This window comes from Oryctolagus cuniculus, chromosome 20, assembly GCF_964237555.1.
Source record: "Oryctolagus cuniculus chromosome 20, mOryCun1.1, whole genome shotgun sequence".
Classification (NCBI taxonomy): domain Eukaryota; kingdom Metazoa; phylum Chordata; class Mammalia; order Lagomorpha; family Leporidae; genus Oryctolagus; species Oryctolagus cuniculus.
In genome coordinates, this window is record NC_091451.1 from 3,390,978 (window position 1) to 3,411,938 (window position 20,961).

General features: G+C 39.4%; 1 protein-coding gene across 1 annotated transcript; it reads left to right on the forward strand.

The window, feature by feature from the left end:
- Nucleotides 1–368: 368 nt before the first annotated feature.
- Nucleotides 369–16,322, forward strand: LOC138847331 (uncharacterized). Its single transcript, XM_070065667.1, has 2 exons — nt 369–1,265; nt 16,066–16,322. Exons 1-2 carry the CDS (start codon nt 369–371, stop codon nt 16,078–16,080), a joined length of 912 nt encoding a protein of 303 aa, XP_069921768.1. The 3' UTR covers nt 16,081–16,322.
- The last annotated feature ends 4,639 nt before the right edge of the window (nt 16,323–20,961 follow it).

Consider the following 20,961-nt stretch of genomic DNA (forward strand, 5'->3'; position numbering starts at 1 on the left):
ACCTGCCAGTCTGCACCCAGAAGCCTGCCCATTTCCCTTCTGCTTTGCTGAGTGGACGGGAGACCTGTCAGTCTGCTCCTCACGCCTGCTTGCCCCTGTATGGACGGCCGACCTGCCAGTCTGCACCCCAAACCCCGCCACCTTCTCCGCCATTCATGCCCCTGAGTGGACAAGGAGCCAGTGTACGCTCAGAAGCCCACCTTCTTCTTGCCCCTGCCTTCCTTGACTGGACGCCGAGGGTGCTAGTCTGAGCCCAGGAACCAGCATTCCCCTCCCCTGTCTGCCCCGACTGGACAGTGGACAAGCCAGCCTGCCCCTCAGAACTGTCTACTTGTGCACAACTAGCTTCCCCTGATTGGATGCTGGGCATGCCAACTGAACCCAGAACCCTGCCCTATTCCACCCATCCCGCATTCGTTCCTTCAAGCCTCCCTATGACTGCACGGGGCACCTGTGCAGAGAACCCCGCCATTCGCCCCGCCCCTCCTCACCCCTGGCAGGATGGGAGAACTGTCAGTCTGTATCCACAACCCGCCTTCTTCCCCCATGCCTGCTTCTTATTGGACAGGAGACCAGTCAGTCTGCACCCGGAATCCAGTCTTCTTCCCCGACCCTGCCTGCGGGTTACGGGTAGGGGAAGCTCCCTGTTCCCGCTCCTGTCTGCTGCTGACAGGACGGGGACCTGCGGGTCTGCGCCCAGAAGCTCGTCCTCTTCTGACTGGACGTGGGAGATGCCAGTCTGCGCTCAGAACCCCGCCTGCTTCCCCCTCAGCACCCCTCCCTGCCTGCCAGGAGAGGAATCTGACGGTCCGTACGCAGAACCCGCCTGCTCCCCCCCGCCCCTGCTTCCCTCGGACCAGACGAGAGACCTGTCTGTGCCCAGAACTCGGTCCGCCTCCACGCCCCTGCCTGACACAGAACACAGAACCTGCCTCACTGCCCGTCTCCGCCAGTCCCACACTGAACTGGAGACTTCCGGTCTGCGCATAGAACCCCGCCCCCGCCACTGTTTGTGCCAGATTGGACAGGGGACCTGCCAATCTACCCTCAGAACCTCAATTCCTTCAATGAAACCCATCATCATGAAAATATTTTTCACACTTGTGTCCCAGAATGTCTTCTTTGTAGCAGTCATGCTGCTCTCCAGTGCATTCATGGTGATTTTCTTATCTAGCCATCAAAAGAGGTCTCGATACCTTCAGAGCATGAAGGTTTTACCAAGAACCTCCTCAGCAAAAAGAGCCACCCAGACTGTTCTGCTGCTGGTGAGTTTCTTTGTGGTCATGTACTGTTTGTATATTATCATCTCCTCTTCATCAGCCATTTTGGGGAAATATGATCCAGTTATCCTGGATGTCCAGAGAATTGTGTGCAATGTCTATGCCACTGTCAGTCCTTTGGTGTTTATTAATTCTGATAAAAGGATAGCTGCCATTCTGCAAAACATGATTTATATGACATCAATTTTGAAAAGTCGGTGAATCAAATTTGAAAACCTAATTTATAACACTGTTAAACATTTTAAAAATCCATGATTTAAATCTAATTTAAATATGTAAAATTATACTTTTATTTTTAACTTCTATCTAAATTTTTTTCTCTGACACTGCCAACAAGATGAGTCTCTTAGTCAAAGGTCTAAATATGTATCTCTTACAGTTTCCTGACTTAATGCAGGAAATTATTTTTTCTTTCTTTTTGAGTGTAAAACTAATGGAACTCCGTTTGGTACCCAATCCTGAAATATTCGTTTTTTCCAAATGTTCAACAAATGATATTCTTACTGCAGAAAGGAATCTAAATTTACCTTTGTTTATTTTAGGCATATTAACAAAGTATCCCATTCAAACTGTAATGATATTTTCCCTATGATCTGTTTTTATTTAACTTTTATTTAATGAATATAGATTTCCAAAGTACAGCTTATGGATTACATTGGCTCCCCCCCCAATAACTTACCTCCACCCGCAACCATCCCCTTTCCCGCTCTCTCTCCCCTTCCATTCTTATCAAAATTCATTTTCAATTTACTTTATATACAGAAGATCAGTTTAGTATATATTAAGTAAAGATTTCAAAAGTTTGCACCCACATAGAAACACAAAGTGAAAAATACTGTTTGAGTACTAGTTACAGCATTAAATCACAATATAAAGCACATTAAGGACAGAGATCCTACATGAGGAGTAAGTGCACAGTAACTCCTGTTGTTGACTTTACAAATTGACACTCCTGTTTATGGCATCAGTAATCTCCCTATGCTTCAGTCATGAGTTTCCAAGGCTATGGAAGCCTTTTGAGTTCACCAACTCTTATTTAGACAAGGTAATAGTCAAAGTCGAAGTTCTCTCCTCCCTTCAAAGAAAGGTACCTCCTTCTTTGAAGACCTGTTCTTTCCACTGGGATCTCACTCAGAGAGATCTTTCATTTAGGTGTTTTTTTTTTGTTTGTTTTTTTTTTTTTTTTTTTTTTTTTTTTGCCAGAGTGTCTTCGCTTTCCATGCCTGAAATACTCTCATGGGCTTTTCAGCCAGATCCGAATGCCTTTAGGGCTGATTCTGAGGCCAGAGTGCTCTCTCCTTTATTTATTCTATCGGTTAGTATTAGCAGGCACTAGACTTGTTTATGTGATCCCTTTGACTCTTAGTCCATTCATTATGATCAACTGTGAACACAAATTGATCACTTGGACTAGTGAGATGGCATTGGTACATGCCACCTTGATAGGATTGAATTGGAATCCCCTGGTATGTTTCTAACTCTACCATTTGGGGCAAGTTAGCTTGAGCATGTCCCAAATTGTACATCTCTTCCTACTCTTATTCCCACTCTTATGTTTAACAGGGATCATATTTCAGTTAAATTTCAACACTTAAGAATAACTGTGTTTTAATTACAGAATTAAACCAGTAGTATTAAGTAGAACAGACAAAAAAAATACTAAGAGGAATAACGTATTAAGTTGTTCATCAAGAGTCAGGGCAAGGGTTGTCCAAGTCACCGTTTCTCATAGTGTCCATTTCACTTTAACAGGTTTCCTTTTTGGTGCTCGGTTAGTCGTCACCAATCAGGGAGAACATATGATATTTGACCCTTTGGGACTGGCTTAATTCACTCAGCATGATGTTTTCCAGATTCCTCCATTTTGTTACAAATGACTGGGTTTCATTGTTTCGGACTGCTGTATAGTATTCTATAGAGTACATGTCCCATAATTTCTTTATCCAGTCTACTGTTGATGGGCATTTGGGTTGATTCCAGGTCTTAGCTATTGTGAATTGAGCTGCAATAAACATTAAGGTGCAGACTGTTTTTTTGTTTCCCAATTTCATTTCCTTTGGGTAAATTCCAAGGAGTGGGATGGCTGGGTCGAATGGTAGGGTTATATTCAGGTTTCTGAGGAACTCCAGACAGCCTTCCATAGTGGCTTGACCAGTTTGCATTCCCACCAACAGTGGGTAAGTGTCCCCTTTTCCCCATTTCCTCACCAGCATCTGTTGTTGGTAGATTTCTGAATATGAGCCATTCTCACCAGGGTGAAGTGAAACATCATTGTGGTTTTGATTTGCATTTCCCTGACTGCTAGTGAGTCTGAACATTTTTTCATGTGCATGTTGGCCATTTGGATTTCTTTTTTGAAAAATGTCTATTGAGGTCCTTGGCCCATCTCTTAATTGGATTGTTTGTTTTGTTGTTGTGGAGTTTGTTGATCTCTTTGTAGATTCTGGTTATCAACCCTTTATCTGTTGCATAGTTTGCAAATATTTTTTCCCATTCTGTCGGTTGTCTCTTCACTCTCCTGTTTCTTTTGCAGTACAGAAACTTCTCTATTTGATGCAATCCCAATAGTTGATTTTGGCTTTGACTGCCTGCGCCTCCCGGGTTTTCTCCAGGAAGTCTTTGCCTGTGCCAATATCTTGAAGGGTTTCTCCAATGTTCTCTAATAATTTGATGGTGTCAGGTAATAGATTTAGGTCGTTAATCCATGTTGAGTGGATTTTTGTGTAAGGTGTAAGGTAGGGGTCTTGCTTCATGCTTCTGCACATGGAAATCCAGTTTTCCCAGCACCATTTATTGAATAGACTGTCCTTGCTCCAGGAATTGGTTTTAGATCCTTGATCAAATATAAGTTGGCTGTAGATGTTTGGGTTGATTTCTGGTGTTTCTGTTCTGTTCCATTGGTCTATCCATCTGTTTCTGTACCAGTACCATGCTGTTTTGATTACAACTGCCCTGTAGTATGTCCTGAAATCTGGTATTGTGATGCCTCCGGCTTTGTTTTTGTTGTACAAGGTTGCATTAGCTATTCGAGGTCTCTTGTGCCTAAATATGAATTTCAGAATCATTTTTTCTAGATCTGAGAAGAATGTCTTTGGTATTTTGATTGGCATTGCATTGAATGTATAAATTGCTTTTGGGAGAATGGACATTTTGATGATGTTCATCCTTCCAATCCATGAGCATGGAAGGTTTTTCCATTTTTTGGTATCTTCTTCTATTTCTTTCTTGAAGATTTTGTAATTCTCTTTGTAGAGATTTTAACATCCTTTATTCCAAGGTATTTGATTGTTTTTGTCACTATTGTGAATGGGATTGATCTTAGAAGTTCTTTCTCAGCCGTGGCATTGCCTGTGTATACAGAGGCTGTTGATTTTTTGCCTTGATTTTATATCCTGCCACTTTTCCAAACACTTCTATGAGTTCCAATAGTCTCTTAGTAGAGTATTTGGATCCCCTAAGTAAAGAATCATATCGTCTGCAACGAGGGACAGTTTGACTTCTTCCTTCTCAATTTGTGTCTCTTGCAATTCTTTTTCTTGCCTGATGGCTCTGTCTAAACCTTCCAGAACTATGTTAAATAGCAGTGGTGAGAGTGGGCATCCCTGTCTGGTACCAGATCTCGGTGGAAATGCTTCCAACTTTTCCCCATTCAATAGTATGCTGGCTGTGGGTTTTTCATAAATTGCTTTGATTATATTGAGGAATGTTCCTTCTATACCCAATTTGCTTAGTTTTCATCATGAACGGGTGTTGAATTTTATCCAATGCTTTCTCTGCATCTATTGAGATAATCATATGGTTTTTCTTCTGCAGTTTGTTAATGTGGTGTATCACATTGATCGATTTGCGAATGTTGAACCATCCCTGCATACCAGGGAAAATCCCACTTGGTCTGGGTGGATGATTTTTCTGATGTGTTGTTGTATTCTATTGGCGAGAATTTTATTGGGGATTTTTTGCATCTATGTTCATCAGGGATATTGATCTGTAATTTTCTTTCAATGCTGCATCTTTCTCTGGCTTAGGGATTAAAGTGATGCTGGCTTCATAGAAAGAATTTGGGAGTATTCCATCTTTTGCAATTGTTCTGAATAGTTTGCGAAGAAATGGAATTAGTTCTTCTTTAAATGTCTGGTAGAATTCAGCAGTGAATCCATCTGGTCCTGGGCTTTTCTTTATTGGGAGGGCCTCTATTACTGTTTCAATTTGTGTCTCAGTTATGGGTATATTTAGGTTTTCTATGTCTTCCTGGTTCGATTTAGGTAGATTGCATGTGTCTAGGAATCTATCCATTTCTGATAGATTTTCCTGTTTGCTGGCATACAATTCTTTGTAGTAGTTTCTGATGATTCTTTTTATTTCTGTGGTGTCTGTTGTTACGTTTCCTTTTTCATCTCTGATTTTATTGATTTGGGTCTTTTCTCTTCTTTTTTTAGTTAGTTGGGCCAATGGGTTGTCAATTTTATTTTTTCAAAAAACCAGCTCTTCGCTTGGCTGATTTTTTGTAATTTTTTTTTTGCTTCAATCCTGTTAATTTCTTCTCTGATTTTAATTATTTCTCTTCTCCTACTAGATTTGGGTCTGGTTTGCTGCAGTTTTTCTAGGTCCTTGAGATGCGGTGAAAGCTCATTTATTTGGTACCTTTCCAATTTCTTGATATAGGCACCTATTGCTATAAACTTGCCTCTCAACACTGCTTTTGCCGTATACCTTAAGTTTTGATATGTTGTTTTGTTATCATCATTTACTTCCAGAAAGTTTCTGATTTCTTGTATGACCCAGTGTTCATTTAGGAGCATCTTGTTCAGTCTCCATGCGTTTGCATACTCTCTAGGGTTTCCTGAGTTGCTAATTTCCAACTTGATTCCGCTGTGGTCTGAGAAGCTGCATGGTATGATGCTAATTCTTTTGAATTTGCTGAGACTTGCTTTATGGCCTAGTATGTGATCAATCCTAGAGAAGGTTCCATGCACTGCTGAGAAGAATGTAAAGTCTTTAGATGTAGGATTGAAAGTCCTGTAGATATCTGTTAGATCCATTTGGCAATAGTGTCAATTAAATCTGCTGTTTCCTTGTTGATCTTCTGTCCGGATGATCTGTCTATTTCTGAGAGTGGAGTATTGAAGTCCCCCAGTTCTATTGTATTGGAATCTAACTCTCCCTTTAAGTCTCTTAACATATCTTTTAAATAGACTGGTGCCCTGTAATTAGGTGCATATACATTTATAATAGTTACATCTTCCTGTTGAATTGAACCCTTAATCATTATATAGTGCCCCTCTTTGTCTCTCTTAACAGTTTTTGTGTTAAAGTTTATTTTGTCTGATATTAATATGGCTACACCTGCTTTTTTTGGTTTCTGTTGGCATGGAATATCTTTTTCCATCCTTTCACTTTCAGTCTGCATGCATCTTTGTTAGAAAGATGTGTTTCTTGTAGGCAGCAAATTGTTGGGTTTTGTTCCTTAATCCATTCAGCCAGTCTGTACATTTTAACTGGAGAGTTAAGACCATTAACGTTTAATGTGACTTGGTATGTAGTGACTTTGGCCTGCTATTTTCTCAAAGATATTTTCTAGTATATGCTTTGAGCTTCCTATGCTCTTTTACTGGTAGGTTTTCTTCCTTTACCTTCTTTCACATTGATGACCATGTTTCTGTGTTTCTGAGTGTAGCATATCTTTAAGCGTCTTTTGCAGGGCCGGATGAGTGGTGGCAAACTCTTTCAATTTCTGTTTGCTATGAAAGGTCTTTATTTCACCTTCATTCACAAATGAGAGCTTAGCAGGATATAATATTCTGGGCTGGCAATTTTTCTTTCTTAGCACCTGGGCTATGTCTCGCCATTTCCTCCTAGCCTGTAGTGTTTCTGATGAGAAGTCTGCTGTGAGTCTAATTGGAGATCCTCTGAGAGTAATCTGACGTTTCTCTCTTGCACATTTTAGGATCTTTTCTTTACGTTTCACTGTGGTAAGTTTAATTACAATGTGTTGTGGTGAGGATCTCTTTTGGTCATGTTTACTAGGGGTTCTATGAGCTTCCTGTACTAGGATGTCTCTGTCTTTCTCCAAACCCGGAAAGTTCTCTGCTAGTATCTCACTAAAAAGGCCTTCTAATCCTTTCTCTCTCTCCATGCCTTCAGGAACTCCTAGGACTCGAATGTTGGCTTTTTTAATAGTATCCTGTAGATTCCCAACAATATTTTTTAGATTTCTAATTTCCTCTTCTTTTCTTTGGTTTGACTGTATGTTTTCCTGTTCTCTGTCTTCTAAGTCCGATATTCTCTCTTCTGTTTCACTGACTCTGTTTTTTAGACTCTCTAAAGTGTTTGTCATTTGATCTATTGAGTTCTTCATTTCATTTTGATTTCTCTTCACAATCACACTTTCCTGTTCTGCTAGTTTCTGCATTTCATTTTGATTCCTCCTTAAAATTTCATTTTCATGAGAGAGATTTTCTATCCTGTCCAATAAGGATTTCTGTAGTTCAAGAATTTGCTTTTGAAAACTTCTAAATGTTCTTATCATAAATTTTTTGAAATCCGTATCTTGTATTTCTTCTGTCTCATCATCTTAATAATCTTGGCATGGGGTGTTTTGTTTATTTGGAGGCGTCATAGTGTCTTCGTTGATCTTGTTCCCTCGGTTTTTGTGTTTGTTGCTTGGCATTGTGAATTCTTCTTCCCTCACTGTGTGTGTGTGTGTGTGTTTTATACTATGTCTGTGTTAAGTGGAATGTCTGCTGTTGGAGGAGCCTTGGAGGCTTGAGATGGGTGTGGCCAGAGAGCTCTGCTTAGTTCTTCAGGGTTAAGGGTGTGCCAAAGGTGAAAGCCTCAGGTTAGACATGGAAAATATCTATCTATCTATCTATCTATCTATCTATCTATCTATTTATTTATTCAGGAGGGAAGTAATACTGCACAGCTGAGCAGAATTGATGGTATTTAGCTTCCAATCTCTGGCTTCTATGTGTATATCATTCGTCTGCTTTTTCCAACAGACCACTCAAAGAATCTGTGTGGGCTCAGTTTCTCCTGCGGTCTCCCACCGGGTTGCCTATGTTACCGAATTGTAGCGTCTCTGGATAGTACTTACATGACCTCTGTGAGTTCTCTCACCCACTGTCTCTTTCTCCCCCACGCCTCAGCTCTACCCTTTCACTAAATCCTAACCTCCTGGTATTTCACCACCCCCCCCGGCCCCGAGTCAGGTTTTTCTGTTTGACTGCAGGCGCAGGTCTGTCCTGCTCAGCTCTGAGTTCCCAGACAGTCCTGAGGTCGCACACAGCTCTGAGGTCGCACACCTGTTATGTATATTCAGAATGGCGCCTGCTCTTTGTCTCTTGCTCACCTTTGCAAGGTCGGCGGAGAGAGAAACTCGCCTGTACCAGTACCCCGCCACTATTTTTTTCTTTTTTTTTCTTCTCTCCTTTAGTCAGTCTGGTGAACTTTCCCTCCTCAAGCCCGCTTCCCTCTAGACTCTGTCCGCTGTTTCCCCGCCAATGTCTCGGGTTGCTGAGCTCACCTCCCCTTCCAGTGCTGGTGTGTGGACTTGGAGCCGTGGGCGTCCCTGCTCTCCCCGTTGGTCATCTGTGTCACATCCACTAGATCCGGAAGGGTTTCTTCTGCATTTTTTTCAGGATCCCGAGTACTTGAGCCATCATGTGCTACTTCCTAGATGCATTATCAGCAGCAGGAAGATGTAGCAGAAGGGCGCAGTAACAAGTACTTGAACCAATACTCTGATATAGGATCCAGGTGTCCCAAGCGTTAGCTTATCCCACGGTACCACAATGGTTTCCTCAAGAAAAATAATTTTAATAAAGCATCTTTTCTCATCTTTATCACAATATCAGTTACGAAAGTATGGTTATATTATGACTGATGAACTATAATATTATTATAATATTATTTTTGAAAGAATCTATAGTGAATATTGCAATCTACATAGATTTAAGAATATGAGTATATATGATAAAATATTTTTATCTTAAACACCAGTGTTATCTTCATCATAAGTCTGAAATATTTGCCGAGTACCATTTTAAGACCTTTGACATCACTGACCACATGGAAATGATGATGAGAATTTCAGATTAGCAGATACAGGGGAGTAGATTGACAGTGTTCATTGATAGAAATGAATGAGGTGACAGAATCAAACACTGTTTCCATCATGATTAGATCCACAAAATGATCCTTTTTATAAAATAAACAAATTCCATTAGAATAAATAGGGTATCAAATAGCATTGACTAACTGCAATGTGTCACCTATCCCATTGAAAACTGAAGTTAATACAGATGTAGTTAAAAATACAGAGTTTTTATGAGGATATTAATCATTTCACACATTCTGAAAAAATATAGGAAACAAAAGTGTCACAGCAGAAGGTAGGAGACAAAAACAGTAGCAGGATAAGACAATAGGAAATCACTGCTGGGGCAGGCGCTGTTGCAGAGTGCGTAAAGTGACTGCCTGCACTGTCAGCATCCCATATGGGCAACAGTTCAAGTCCTGGGTGCTCCAACTCCAATCTTCCTGCTACTGTGTCTGGGAAAGCAGCAGAAAGTGACCTGAGTTCTTGGGCCCCTGCTGCCCATGTGGGAGACCCAGAATAAGGTTCTGGCTCCTGGCTTCTGATTGCCCCAGCTCTGGAGCCATTGCAGCCATATGGGGAGTGAAGCACCAGATAGAAGCTCTCTCTATCTCTCCCTCTCCCTCTCTTTCTCTCTATGTAACTCTGTCTTACAAGAAATGGAACAAAAAAAGTAATTGTATGCTGTGGTTTTGGGGACACCATGAAGTACTACATGAGAGTGCATTTTTTATACCACTAGAATCAAGTAGTCACCAGGAGGGGATAAATCTGTGTATTTAAGAGCTAATAACTTGTCTCCCTGTGCATCACTTTTGATAAGCTGTTGATAGCCATAGCAACCCTTTCAAATGATGAATTTAGATAGCAGTGAAAAATCTCTCCTGTGCAGCAAGTTCTTTGAATAGGTCTATGTGGATCTAAAGTACCCACATATCATCCTCCCTAATGCATAGTTTTAAAATAAAAACTTTAAGACCTAACATTCTGTAATATTTAAATACATCAATAGAAGTTTTATGTTGGTCAGATTTCTTGAAGGGTTGATGCCTGTGTGGCCACAGGGGACAATCTTTGTCATTTAATTCTCAACAATATCATATTTGCACCCCGCTTCTTGCATTTTAAATACACAACAGTACTAGAGAACAGTATTCTTATTCAAGTTAGAAAATATTGCTGGTTATTAGTCCTTTATCTGTTGCATAGTTTGCGAATATTTTTTTCCCATTCTGTCAGTTGCCTCTTCACTTTCCTGACTGTTTCTTTTGCAGCACAGAAACTTCTCAATTTGATGCAGTCCCAATAGTTAATTTTGGCTTTGATTGCCTGTGCTGCTGGGGTCTTTTCCAAGAAATATTTGCCGGTGCCAATATCTTGCAAGGTTTCTCCAATGTTCTCTAATAATTTGATGGTGTCGGGTAATAGATTTAGGTCGTTAATCCATGTTGAGTGATTTTTGTGTAAGGTGTAAGGTAGGGGTCTTGCTTCATGCTTCTGCACATGGAAATCCAGTTTTCCCAGCACCATTTATTGAATAGACTGTCCTTGCTCCAGGAATTGGTTTTAGATCCTTGATCAAATATAAGTTGGCGGTAAATGTTTGGGTTGATTTCTGGTGTTTCTGTTCTGTTCCATTGGTCTATCCATCTGTTTCTGTACCAGTACCATGCTGTTTTGATTACAACTGCCCTGTAGTATGTCCTGAAATCTGGTGTTGTGATGCCTCTGGCTTTTTTTGTTGTTGTTGTACAAGATTGCTTTAGCTATTTGAGGTCTCTTGGTCATCCATATGAATTTCAGCATCATTTTTTCTAGATCTGAGATTATCTTTGGTCTTTTGATTGGTATCGCATTGAATCTATAAATTGCTTTTGGGAGAATGGACATTTTGATGATATTGATTCTTCCAATCCACAAGCATGGAAGATTTTTCCATTTTTTGGTATCCTCTTCTATTTCTTTCTTTAAGATTTTGTAATTCTCATCGTAGAGATCTTTAATGTCCTTGGTTAAGTTTATTCCAAGGTATTTGATTGTTTTTGTGGCTATTGTGATTGGGATTGATCATAGCAGTTCTTTCTCAGCCATGGCATTGCTGTGTAAAGGCTGCTGGTTTTTGTGCATTGATTTTATACCCTGCTGTTTGCCAAACTCTTCCATGAGTTCCAATAGTCTCTTAGTAGAGTTCTTTGGATCCTCTAAGTAAAGAATCATATCATCTCCAAAGAGGGATAATTTGACTTCTTCCTTCCCAATTTGTATCTCTTTAATTTCTTTTTTTTTGCCTGATGGCTCTGGCTAAAACGTCCAGAACTAACCAGAATCTACAGAGATCAACAAACTCCACAACAACAAAACAAACAATCCAATTAAGAGATGAGGACCTTAACAGACATTTTTCAAAGAGGAAATCCAAATGGCCAACAGGCACATGAAAAAATGTTCAAGGTCACTAGCAATCAGGGAAATGCAAATCAAAACCACAATGAGGTTTCACCTGACCCCAGTTAGAATGGCTCACCTTCAGAAATCTACCAACAACAGATGCTGGCGAGGATGTGGGGGAAAAAGGGACACTAACCCACTGCTGGTGGGAATGCAAACTGGTCAAGCCACTATGGAAGTCAGTCTGGAGTTTCCTCAGAAACCTGATATAACCCTACCATACAACCCAGCCATCACACTCCTTGGAATTTACCCAAAGGAAATGAAATTGGGAAACAAAAAAGCGGTCTGCACCTTAATGTATATTGAAGCTCAATTCACAGTAGCTAAGAGCTGGAATCTACTCAAATGCCCATCAACAGTAGACTGGATAAAGCAATTATGGGACATGTACTCTATAGAAGCAGTTACAAACAATGAAATCCAGTCATTTGCAACAAAATGGAGGAATCTGGAAAATATCATGCTGTGTGAAATAAGCCAGTCCCAAAGGGTCAAATATCATATGTTCTCCCTGATCAGTGACAACTATCTGAGCACCTAAAAGGAAACCTGTTGAAGTGAAATGGACACTATGAGAAACAGTGACTTGATCAGTCCTTGCCCTGACTGTTGATGAACTACTTAATACTTTAACCTTTTTAGTATTTTTGTTTGTTCTACTTAACACTATTGGTTGAACTCTGTAATGAATACACAGTTATTCTTACGTGTTGAAACTTAACTGAAAACTGATCCCTGTTAAATATAAGAGTGGGAATAAGGGAGGGAGGAGATGTACAATTTGGGACATGCTCAATCGGACTTGCCCCAAATGGTAGAGTTAGAAACATACCAGGGGATTCCAATTCAATCCCATTAAGGTGACATGTACCAATGCCATCTCACTATTCCAAGTGATCAATTTCTGTTCACAATTGATCATAATGATAGGACTAAGAGTCAAAGGGATCACATAAACAAGAATAGTGTCTGCAAATACCAACTGATAGAATAAAAAAGGGAGAGAATGATCCATCATTGGAAGTGGGATATGCAGCAGACTCATAGAATGGCAGATGTCCTAAACAGCACTCTAGCCTCAGAATCAGCCCTTAAGGCATTCGGATCTGGCTGAAATGCCCATGAGAGTATCAGGCGTGGAAAGCCAAAACACTCTGGCAAAAAAAAAAAAAAAAAGAAATGACTTAAATGAAAGATCTCTGCGAGTGAGATTCCAGTGGAAAGAACAGGTATCAAAGAAGGAGGTACCTTTCTCTAAAGGGAGGAGAGAACTTCCACTTTGACTATGACCTTGTCTAAATATGATCAGAATTGGTGAACTCTAAAGGCCTCCATAGTCTTGGCAACTCATGAGAAGAGCCTAGGGTGATTACTGATGCCATAAACAAGAGTGTCAATTTGTTAAGTCAACAACAGGAGTCACTGTACACTTACTTCTTATGTAGGATCTCTGTCCTTAATGTGCTGTACATTGTGATGTAATGCTATAACTAGTACTCGAACAGTATTTTTCACTTTGTTTTATGTGTGGGTGAAAACTGTTGAAATCTTTACTTAATATATACTAAATTGATCTTCTATATATAAAGATAATTGAAAAAGAATCTTGATGTGAAAGGAAGGGGAAAGGGAGCTGGAGAGGGGAGGGTTGCGGGTGGAGGAAAGTTATTGGGGGGGGGAAGCTATTGTAATCCATAAGCTATACTTTGGAAATTTATATTCATTAAATAAAATTTAAAAAGAAAATATTACTGGGAATATTATGATAATTCAACAACTAAATTGAAACTGAAGAGTTATTTTTTGTACATAAAAAATTTAAGAACAAATACAGCCTGAAATTTTTGAAGGAAATCAGAAATAGTGATAGTGGTGATTATTTTTCTATTATGTACACTATTATATTGATGTATACAAAATGTTTTTCTCATTTTTCTAAAAATTTTAATTATCTTATCAGTGTTATAGTTTTCGGTATATTTTAAAAACTACATAAAATTAAAATTAGTTTAAGAAAGTATTTGGAATTATGCTGCTTATTTTCATGTCTATTCATCTAATAAATTATAAGAGTATTTCACCCAGAATACAAAGTATTTCTAAATAAATTTCTGGAGAAGAATGTTATTAGCAACTATTGAAATGGAAAAAAAATTCCACTGATATTGTTTAATACTAAGAATATTGCATGGCTTATGGGCCCATGAGGTGAATAGTCCTAAAAGTTTCTGATATGTATTAAAATATTTCCAAACTTGGGAGAACACAATAAACATCACAAAAGCATACTGAATTAGTTTAGGTTTGGTGTGTCTTACTAAAAAATTTACTTGGAAAACTATGTTAAATTGAGAAATATACTAGAATGAATGAAGCCAGATATAATTCCAATGCAAGTACATCAGAAATCATGAATATGCTTTTACTAACCTATTCATTTATGGCCTTCTATAACTCTTGAAGTTGACCACTTCATGTTTAGAAACATCTGTTGTGTTAATGGTGGAGTAAAATCTAAGACTCATATCATGAGCAGAAAATTCACCTAACATTTGACTGAGAACAATCCTACTTCAACCCCAGATCCACATGCTCCTGGAGCTCACTCTATGCACAGACCAGAAAGGCCCTCACCCAGCTAAGCCTCTGATGTGAATCCATTATGAGATGAATACCCAAGATGTGGTCATCTCCTTCCAAGCCCATAACTGTCATTTCAACTTTAGAAGCAGGGTAGCCCTGGCCTTGGCATCATTAGAAATAGGGGCCACCTCCGGGAACAGTGAACTTTCCTGGTGTCTGGGAGACAGTGGAGGAAAGCAGCTGGGTCCCAGTTTTCTCAACTGTGGACTCATTTCTCCAAGGCAGGCATGTCTGAGCAGGCTGTTTCTTCTCAGTGCTTGTCAACAGACAGAATTAAAGCAGTAATCTTGGCTTCAGAACAAGGACAAGCACATTTGATTTCTCAAGCTCTTTCCGTTGCTCCAGGAGACTGCCAGTGGCAACTCTGATTATTCTCCTGTGATGTCAGAGTCTCAGTGACACAGTGCAGCAGCTGTAAATCAGGAAACTTTCCCCTCTACCAATGCTACTCAGGAAAAGTTATTATTTCCCCAGGGGACACATCCTTGTGCCAGGGCTTCTGCATTGGTACCATAATGCAGGCTGCATTTCCTCTACTTTCCTCTACTCCATGGTAAGTGCATTTCAGCAGTACAATGGTCCATGGTCTACATTGTCCTTCTCAAAACAATTTGCTGAGATGTAAACACAAAGCCTCCTGTGTTGATGTGCTTGGACATCTTTACCTCAGTATCCTCTACCAGTTTCACTCACAGGGCTTTTTATCATACACATGGAAGTAGAGTAACTATAGTTTACCAACTGACAAAGATCCTGTTTTTCTGATACTCACCAGCCAGCCCTTTGTTATGACTTACTCAAATTTGACCATTTAACCTTATTAGAACCACTAAATCTGTGGTCCCCTTTATGCATGCAGTGACCTCTGATTGTAAAGTGCTGACATATATCTTCTCAACATCCGGATCCCCACCTGGACAAAAACTTTCAGACTCTTGAGTCCATTATGGTGGACTTCAGATATCCTCTTTGATCCACTCTGGAACAGTTATCCATCTGAGTCAGGGAGGATGCACTTGCTTATCAGAGATGGAGACTGCTGTGGAACCAGACCAGCTAGTTCTGCACAGCCAGGTTCACTGTGTAGAGCTGCTGGTTCTACTTCATTTGCACCTATTCTTTCTAGCCCTTGTATGGTTGTCCATGAGCACAGGCAATCTAAGGAGGCAATTGACTCCACCAGAACTCAGAACTTGGGCAATCTGAACATTCTCTGCACCCACCACTCTGTTACCACTCATATTGCTTTGCTAGACATTCCTCCAGAGGATGATACACAGGAAATGGAGAAAATGAGAAAGAGATAAGCAAAAACTTCCCCTTATCATCCAACTCTGATGGATACTCCTGTCTTACAGTCTCCAAACTGATCTAACCTCCTCTTTACTGCAATTTGTAAGGTTTCTGGCATGAAATACAACCAATCATGCTGTATTACTCTTTGTTTACATTCTGAAAATTGATGGGGATCTCTGCTGGGGTATTTTAAACAAAAGAAAATTTTTAGTGTGAGACAAATTATTTGGCCCCAAAGAATATTTCCAAATAAAAAAGTGAATCCCTAATCTCCCTGATTGCTTCTATTTCCTCCCCCAGCAGGATGGGAAGTAAATGCAAAGTTACTCCTCCAGTCATTTGCTCAGATGTCTTTTTCAAGCAATCCAAGCTAGAACCTCCATTGTCTAGCTGGGCCCTCGCATACTCTCAGCCTCCTAAGTCCTCCATGGGGAAGACACTCACCCTACAAGTACCTCACAGATCCACTCTGCATGCTTATGACAACAGAGTATAATTGCTCTGTGATGATGTGATGGTTTTCATTGGTTAACATAATAAAAATTTCTTGAAAAGCATATGTTTTTCACTTTCTCATTGTGTTGGGGACATGTAATGTCATAGGAATTTGCCTCACAGGTGATATGAAATGTTTTAAGTTTATAATATTGAAGGGTGAACGTTATTTAAAGGTAAAAACACTAATCTAATGTCATTTTAATATACTTATAAAAAAGCTTCAAGATTTGTAAATGTTTTGAACACCAAGGTTAAATTTAGGAGTAGTTTACCTAAGCACTTTTTGTGAGATTATTTATTATATTTGTTTCACCCTTTGGTGAATTAAAAACCTAGGATGCAAATATTATCTGTTAGTTTTCTTCCAAGTACAGACACAAAGCTATTGAATAGCTTACATATAAATTTGAAGCAACTAGTTCCAAGATAATGGTATAATACCTCTGTGTAACATCAAAATACCATTTTATTTTACTTTTTTCTTGACAGGCAGAGTGGACAGTGAGAGAGAGAGTCAGAGAGAAAGGTCTTCCTTTTGCCGTTGGGTCACCCTCCAATGGCCGCCATGGCCAGCGCACCACGCTGATCCGATGGCAGGAGCCAGTACTTATTCTGGTCTCCCATGGGGTGCAGGGCCCAAGTACTTGGGCCATCCTCCACTGCACTCCCTGGCCACAGCAGAGAGCTGGCCTGGAAGAGGGGCAACTGGGACAGAATCCGGCGCCCCAACTGGGACTAGAACCCGGTGTGCCGGCGCCGCAAGGCGGAGGATTAGCCTAGTGAGCCGCGGTGCCGGCCCAAAATACCATTTCAATTCTACTTTAAGTGTCCACAAAATATTTAGTTCCACCTTAAGTCATTCTAGGATAGAGGGGTATAAAGAACTTATTAAGTAAGTGAAATTTCTTCTACTGTTTACTCACTTTTAACTTTGGGGCTTCGTAGCAATGATTTCTAATCCAAATTAATTTCAATAGACAGAGAAACAACAAGGACTCATAGAGTAATTTTTGTGGTAAACAACATGAGGCATATATGTGGGAAAGCATACAGGTTGAAATTCCTCTTTCTAATTCTTCTAAAGAAGACCTTAAAGAATATTACACTATTTAGTTTTGTACTCATATTTGGGGTTTATCATATGTAGATATGCAGTCACTTTTATGGCATAATTACTATAATTAAAGTGATAGTTTTAGTCAATTTTAGGTAGACATTTCTTTTAATTAATTATTTTCACTTATTTAAATGGCAGAGAGAGAGAGAGAGAGAGCGAGTGAGAGAGCAAGTGAGCAAGTCAGGTTCCTTACACTAATTTTCTTCACTGGCAAGAGCCAGAAGTGAGTCAGGCAGAAGCAAGGGGGAGCTTGAATTTCATCTTCAGCTCCCTTATAGGAGGAGGGATTCAATTGCTTGGACCACCATCTGCTTCCTCAAAGGATGTACAGTAACAGGAATTTGAAATTGGAAGTAGAACCAGTACTGAAACCCAAGAACTAACATATTGGTTGCAGGCATTTCAAGTGGTTTCTTATCCACTGCATACATACCTGTTTGTATTTAGATCTATTTATGTAGAAACTAAATTTTCATTATATTTTGATAAAGTAATATTCTGGAATATATATTTTGAGAAATTTCATTAAAATTATGCCTTTGAATGGTCTTCTTTGAAAATATTCTCATAAAATTATACACAAATGGAGCAATGTGATATGAGTAAAATCACTCTAGTTTTCTCACATTGTAATATGATCTCATTTTTTAGAAAGCTTTTATTTAATGAATACAAATTTCATAGGTACAGCTTTAGGAATTTAGCAGTTCTTCCCCCCATATCCTCACTTCCACCCCCAATCCCATCCACCTCCTACTCCCTCTTTATATAAAGATGACCAACTCTATACTAAGCAAAAATTTCAACAGCTTGCACCCACACTGACACACAAATTATAAAGTACTGTTTGAAGACAAGTTTTACCATTAATTCTCATGGTACAACTCATTGCGGACAGAGGTCCTACTTGGGAAGTAAGTGCACAGTGATTCCTGTTGTTGATTCAACAATTGACACTCCTGTTTATGATGTAAGTGACTGTTTTCATGAGTTTCCAAGGATATGGGAGCCTTCTGAGTCCACAAACAACATCAGTATTTAGACAGGGCCATAAGTAAAGTGGAAGTTCTCTGCTCCCTTCAGAGAATGGTACCTCCTTCTTTGGTGGTCCCTTCTTTTGACTGGGATATCACTCACAGAGATCCTTCATGTAGATCATTTTTTGCCACATGGTCTTGACTTTCCATGCCTGAAATGCTCTCATGGGCTTTTCAGCCAAATCTGAATGCCTTAAGGGCTGATTCTGAGCTGAGAGTGCTGTTTACAGCATTTTTTGTTATTTTATGAGTCTTCTCTTTCACCTGCTTCCCATGTTGGATCATTCTCTCCTTTTTAATTCTATGTATTGTTATCACCAGACATTTGGTCTTATTTATTGTGATCCCTTTGACAATCCTATCTATATGATTAGTTACACACTTAATATAATCACTTTAGCATGTAGGATGGCATTAGTACTACCCAGCTTAATGGGATTTGAAATCCCATGGCAAGTTTTTACCTTTACCCTTAGGGACAAGTCTATGGAAATTGTGCCAAACTGTACATTTCTTCCATCTCTTATTCTCAGTGTTATATTTTAATGGGATTTATTTTCAATTGGATTTAAACACCCATGAATAATTCTGTGTTAATTATAGAGTTCAACCAATGGTATTAAGTAGAAAAATAAAACAGGAAAAAATAAAATAATAACTATTCCTTGACAGTCAAGACAAGGGTTATTCAAGTCATTGTTTCTCATAGTGTCAACCTGTTCTACAGGTTTCCTTTTAGGTGCTCTGTTAGTTGTCACAGCTCTGGGAAATCATATGATATTTTTCCCTTTGGGACTAGATTATATCACTAAATATGATGTTTTCCAGATTCATACATTTTGTTGCAAATGACTAGATTTCATTTTTTACGGCTGTGTAGTGTTCTTTAGAGTACATCTCCCATAATTTCTTTAGTCTTCCAAACAGAAGCCAGTCAGTGTGCACTCATTGAATATATGCATTGCTGTCAGATAAACATCACCACAGATAGACTGCATAAATGGACACAATAAAATTGTTCCATGATAATTATGTTAAAATATGCAAGAGATATTTTATGGTTCCCTAATTTGTGTTGGGGCACTCCAGTGACTTAATGTACTCTCTAATTATTTCATGTCACTCAATCTGCTATGCAGTAATTTTCTGTTTTCTTAGCTGTGTAATTTATTAGACTGAAACTTTAGATCAGAGGCTTTTCTCAGTTTGCCTTGAGTCCTCTTTTTTTTAAGTTTATTAATTTGAAAGTTGGAGCTATAGAGAGAGAAGGAGAGAAAGAATTCTTCCATTGACTGATCTACTCTCCAGAGGGTGACAACAATCAAGGCTGGGTGGCCAGACCCAAGGTACTAGGAACCTAAGCACTTGGGTCATCTTCCACTGCATTTCCCAGGCCATTAGCAGGAAGCTGGTTTGGAAGTGGAGCAACTGGGACACAAACTGGTATACATATACAATACTGGCATTGCAGGTGGTGGTTTTACACACTATGCCACAATGCTAGTCCCTTGAATCCTCTCTTATGCCAGAATATCCTATATTCATTGCATTATAAATTCAAATATAATTCCAGGAAAGTATGAAAAAGCATCTGTCTTCAATACCCACAGATGAACCCTGAAACCACAGCAAGCTAAAGGCATCTCGTAAGTGAATTGTAAAGAGTTCGAAGGTATTGCTCTCTGTACCTTATTCAGAAAACCACAGTATCTTGGAGGATTATGCAAGATGGGATTTACTGAACCTTCAGTCCTGGACAATCAGGAGCTCTAGCAAAAGCATGGAGCTTCCTAGAGTCAAATATAGATAATTCATTATAGAGTCATTAGTAAGAAGTACATAATTTTCTATCAATGTACTGAAGAAAAAATCTGTCAAAATATATCTAGGTGGTCAAAATAAGCAGAGATGGAAATTAGAGATGGAGACATGACTTAACTAAGAAACAGATTAATGGCAGTTACTGATTTGATGAAATTTTCACAAATTTAACTATCACTTGTGTTACAATTTGTAGCTTGACGATAAAACTAGAACATAAGCATAAGTCAACTTAAGTTCAATATCCAAATCAATTAAGTCAAGGCACCAGAAGAAAATTCAGGAGAGAAATTTAAGGAAAACATGCTTTCATTCCTTTATTTTGTGCTTCTATTGTGGTGGAATACTAGCAAGCCAATGTGTTTTATGTTATTTAAATTTCAAAATACCAGTATCAGAATATACACATAAACAATAGTATAATCATGAACTTTTTAAAGTGAAATATTCAGGAGATGCTTTGTGGGCTTTTATTTATTTGAAAAACTTACTGCAAAGGGGCCAGTATTGTAGCATGGTGGGTGAAGCCGCTGCCTGCACTGTAAGCATCCCATGTGTGCACCACTTTGGGTCCCAGCTGTTCTACTTCCAATCCAGCTCTCTGCTGTGGTCTTGGAAGGCAGTGGAAGATGGCCAAACCCTTAGGCCCCTGTGCCCACGTGAGGGACCTTGAGGAAGCTCCTGGCTCCTAACTTCTGGCTCCTGGCTTTGAACAGGCATAGC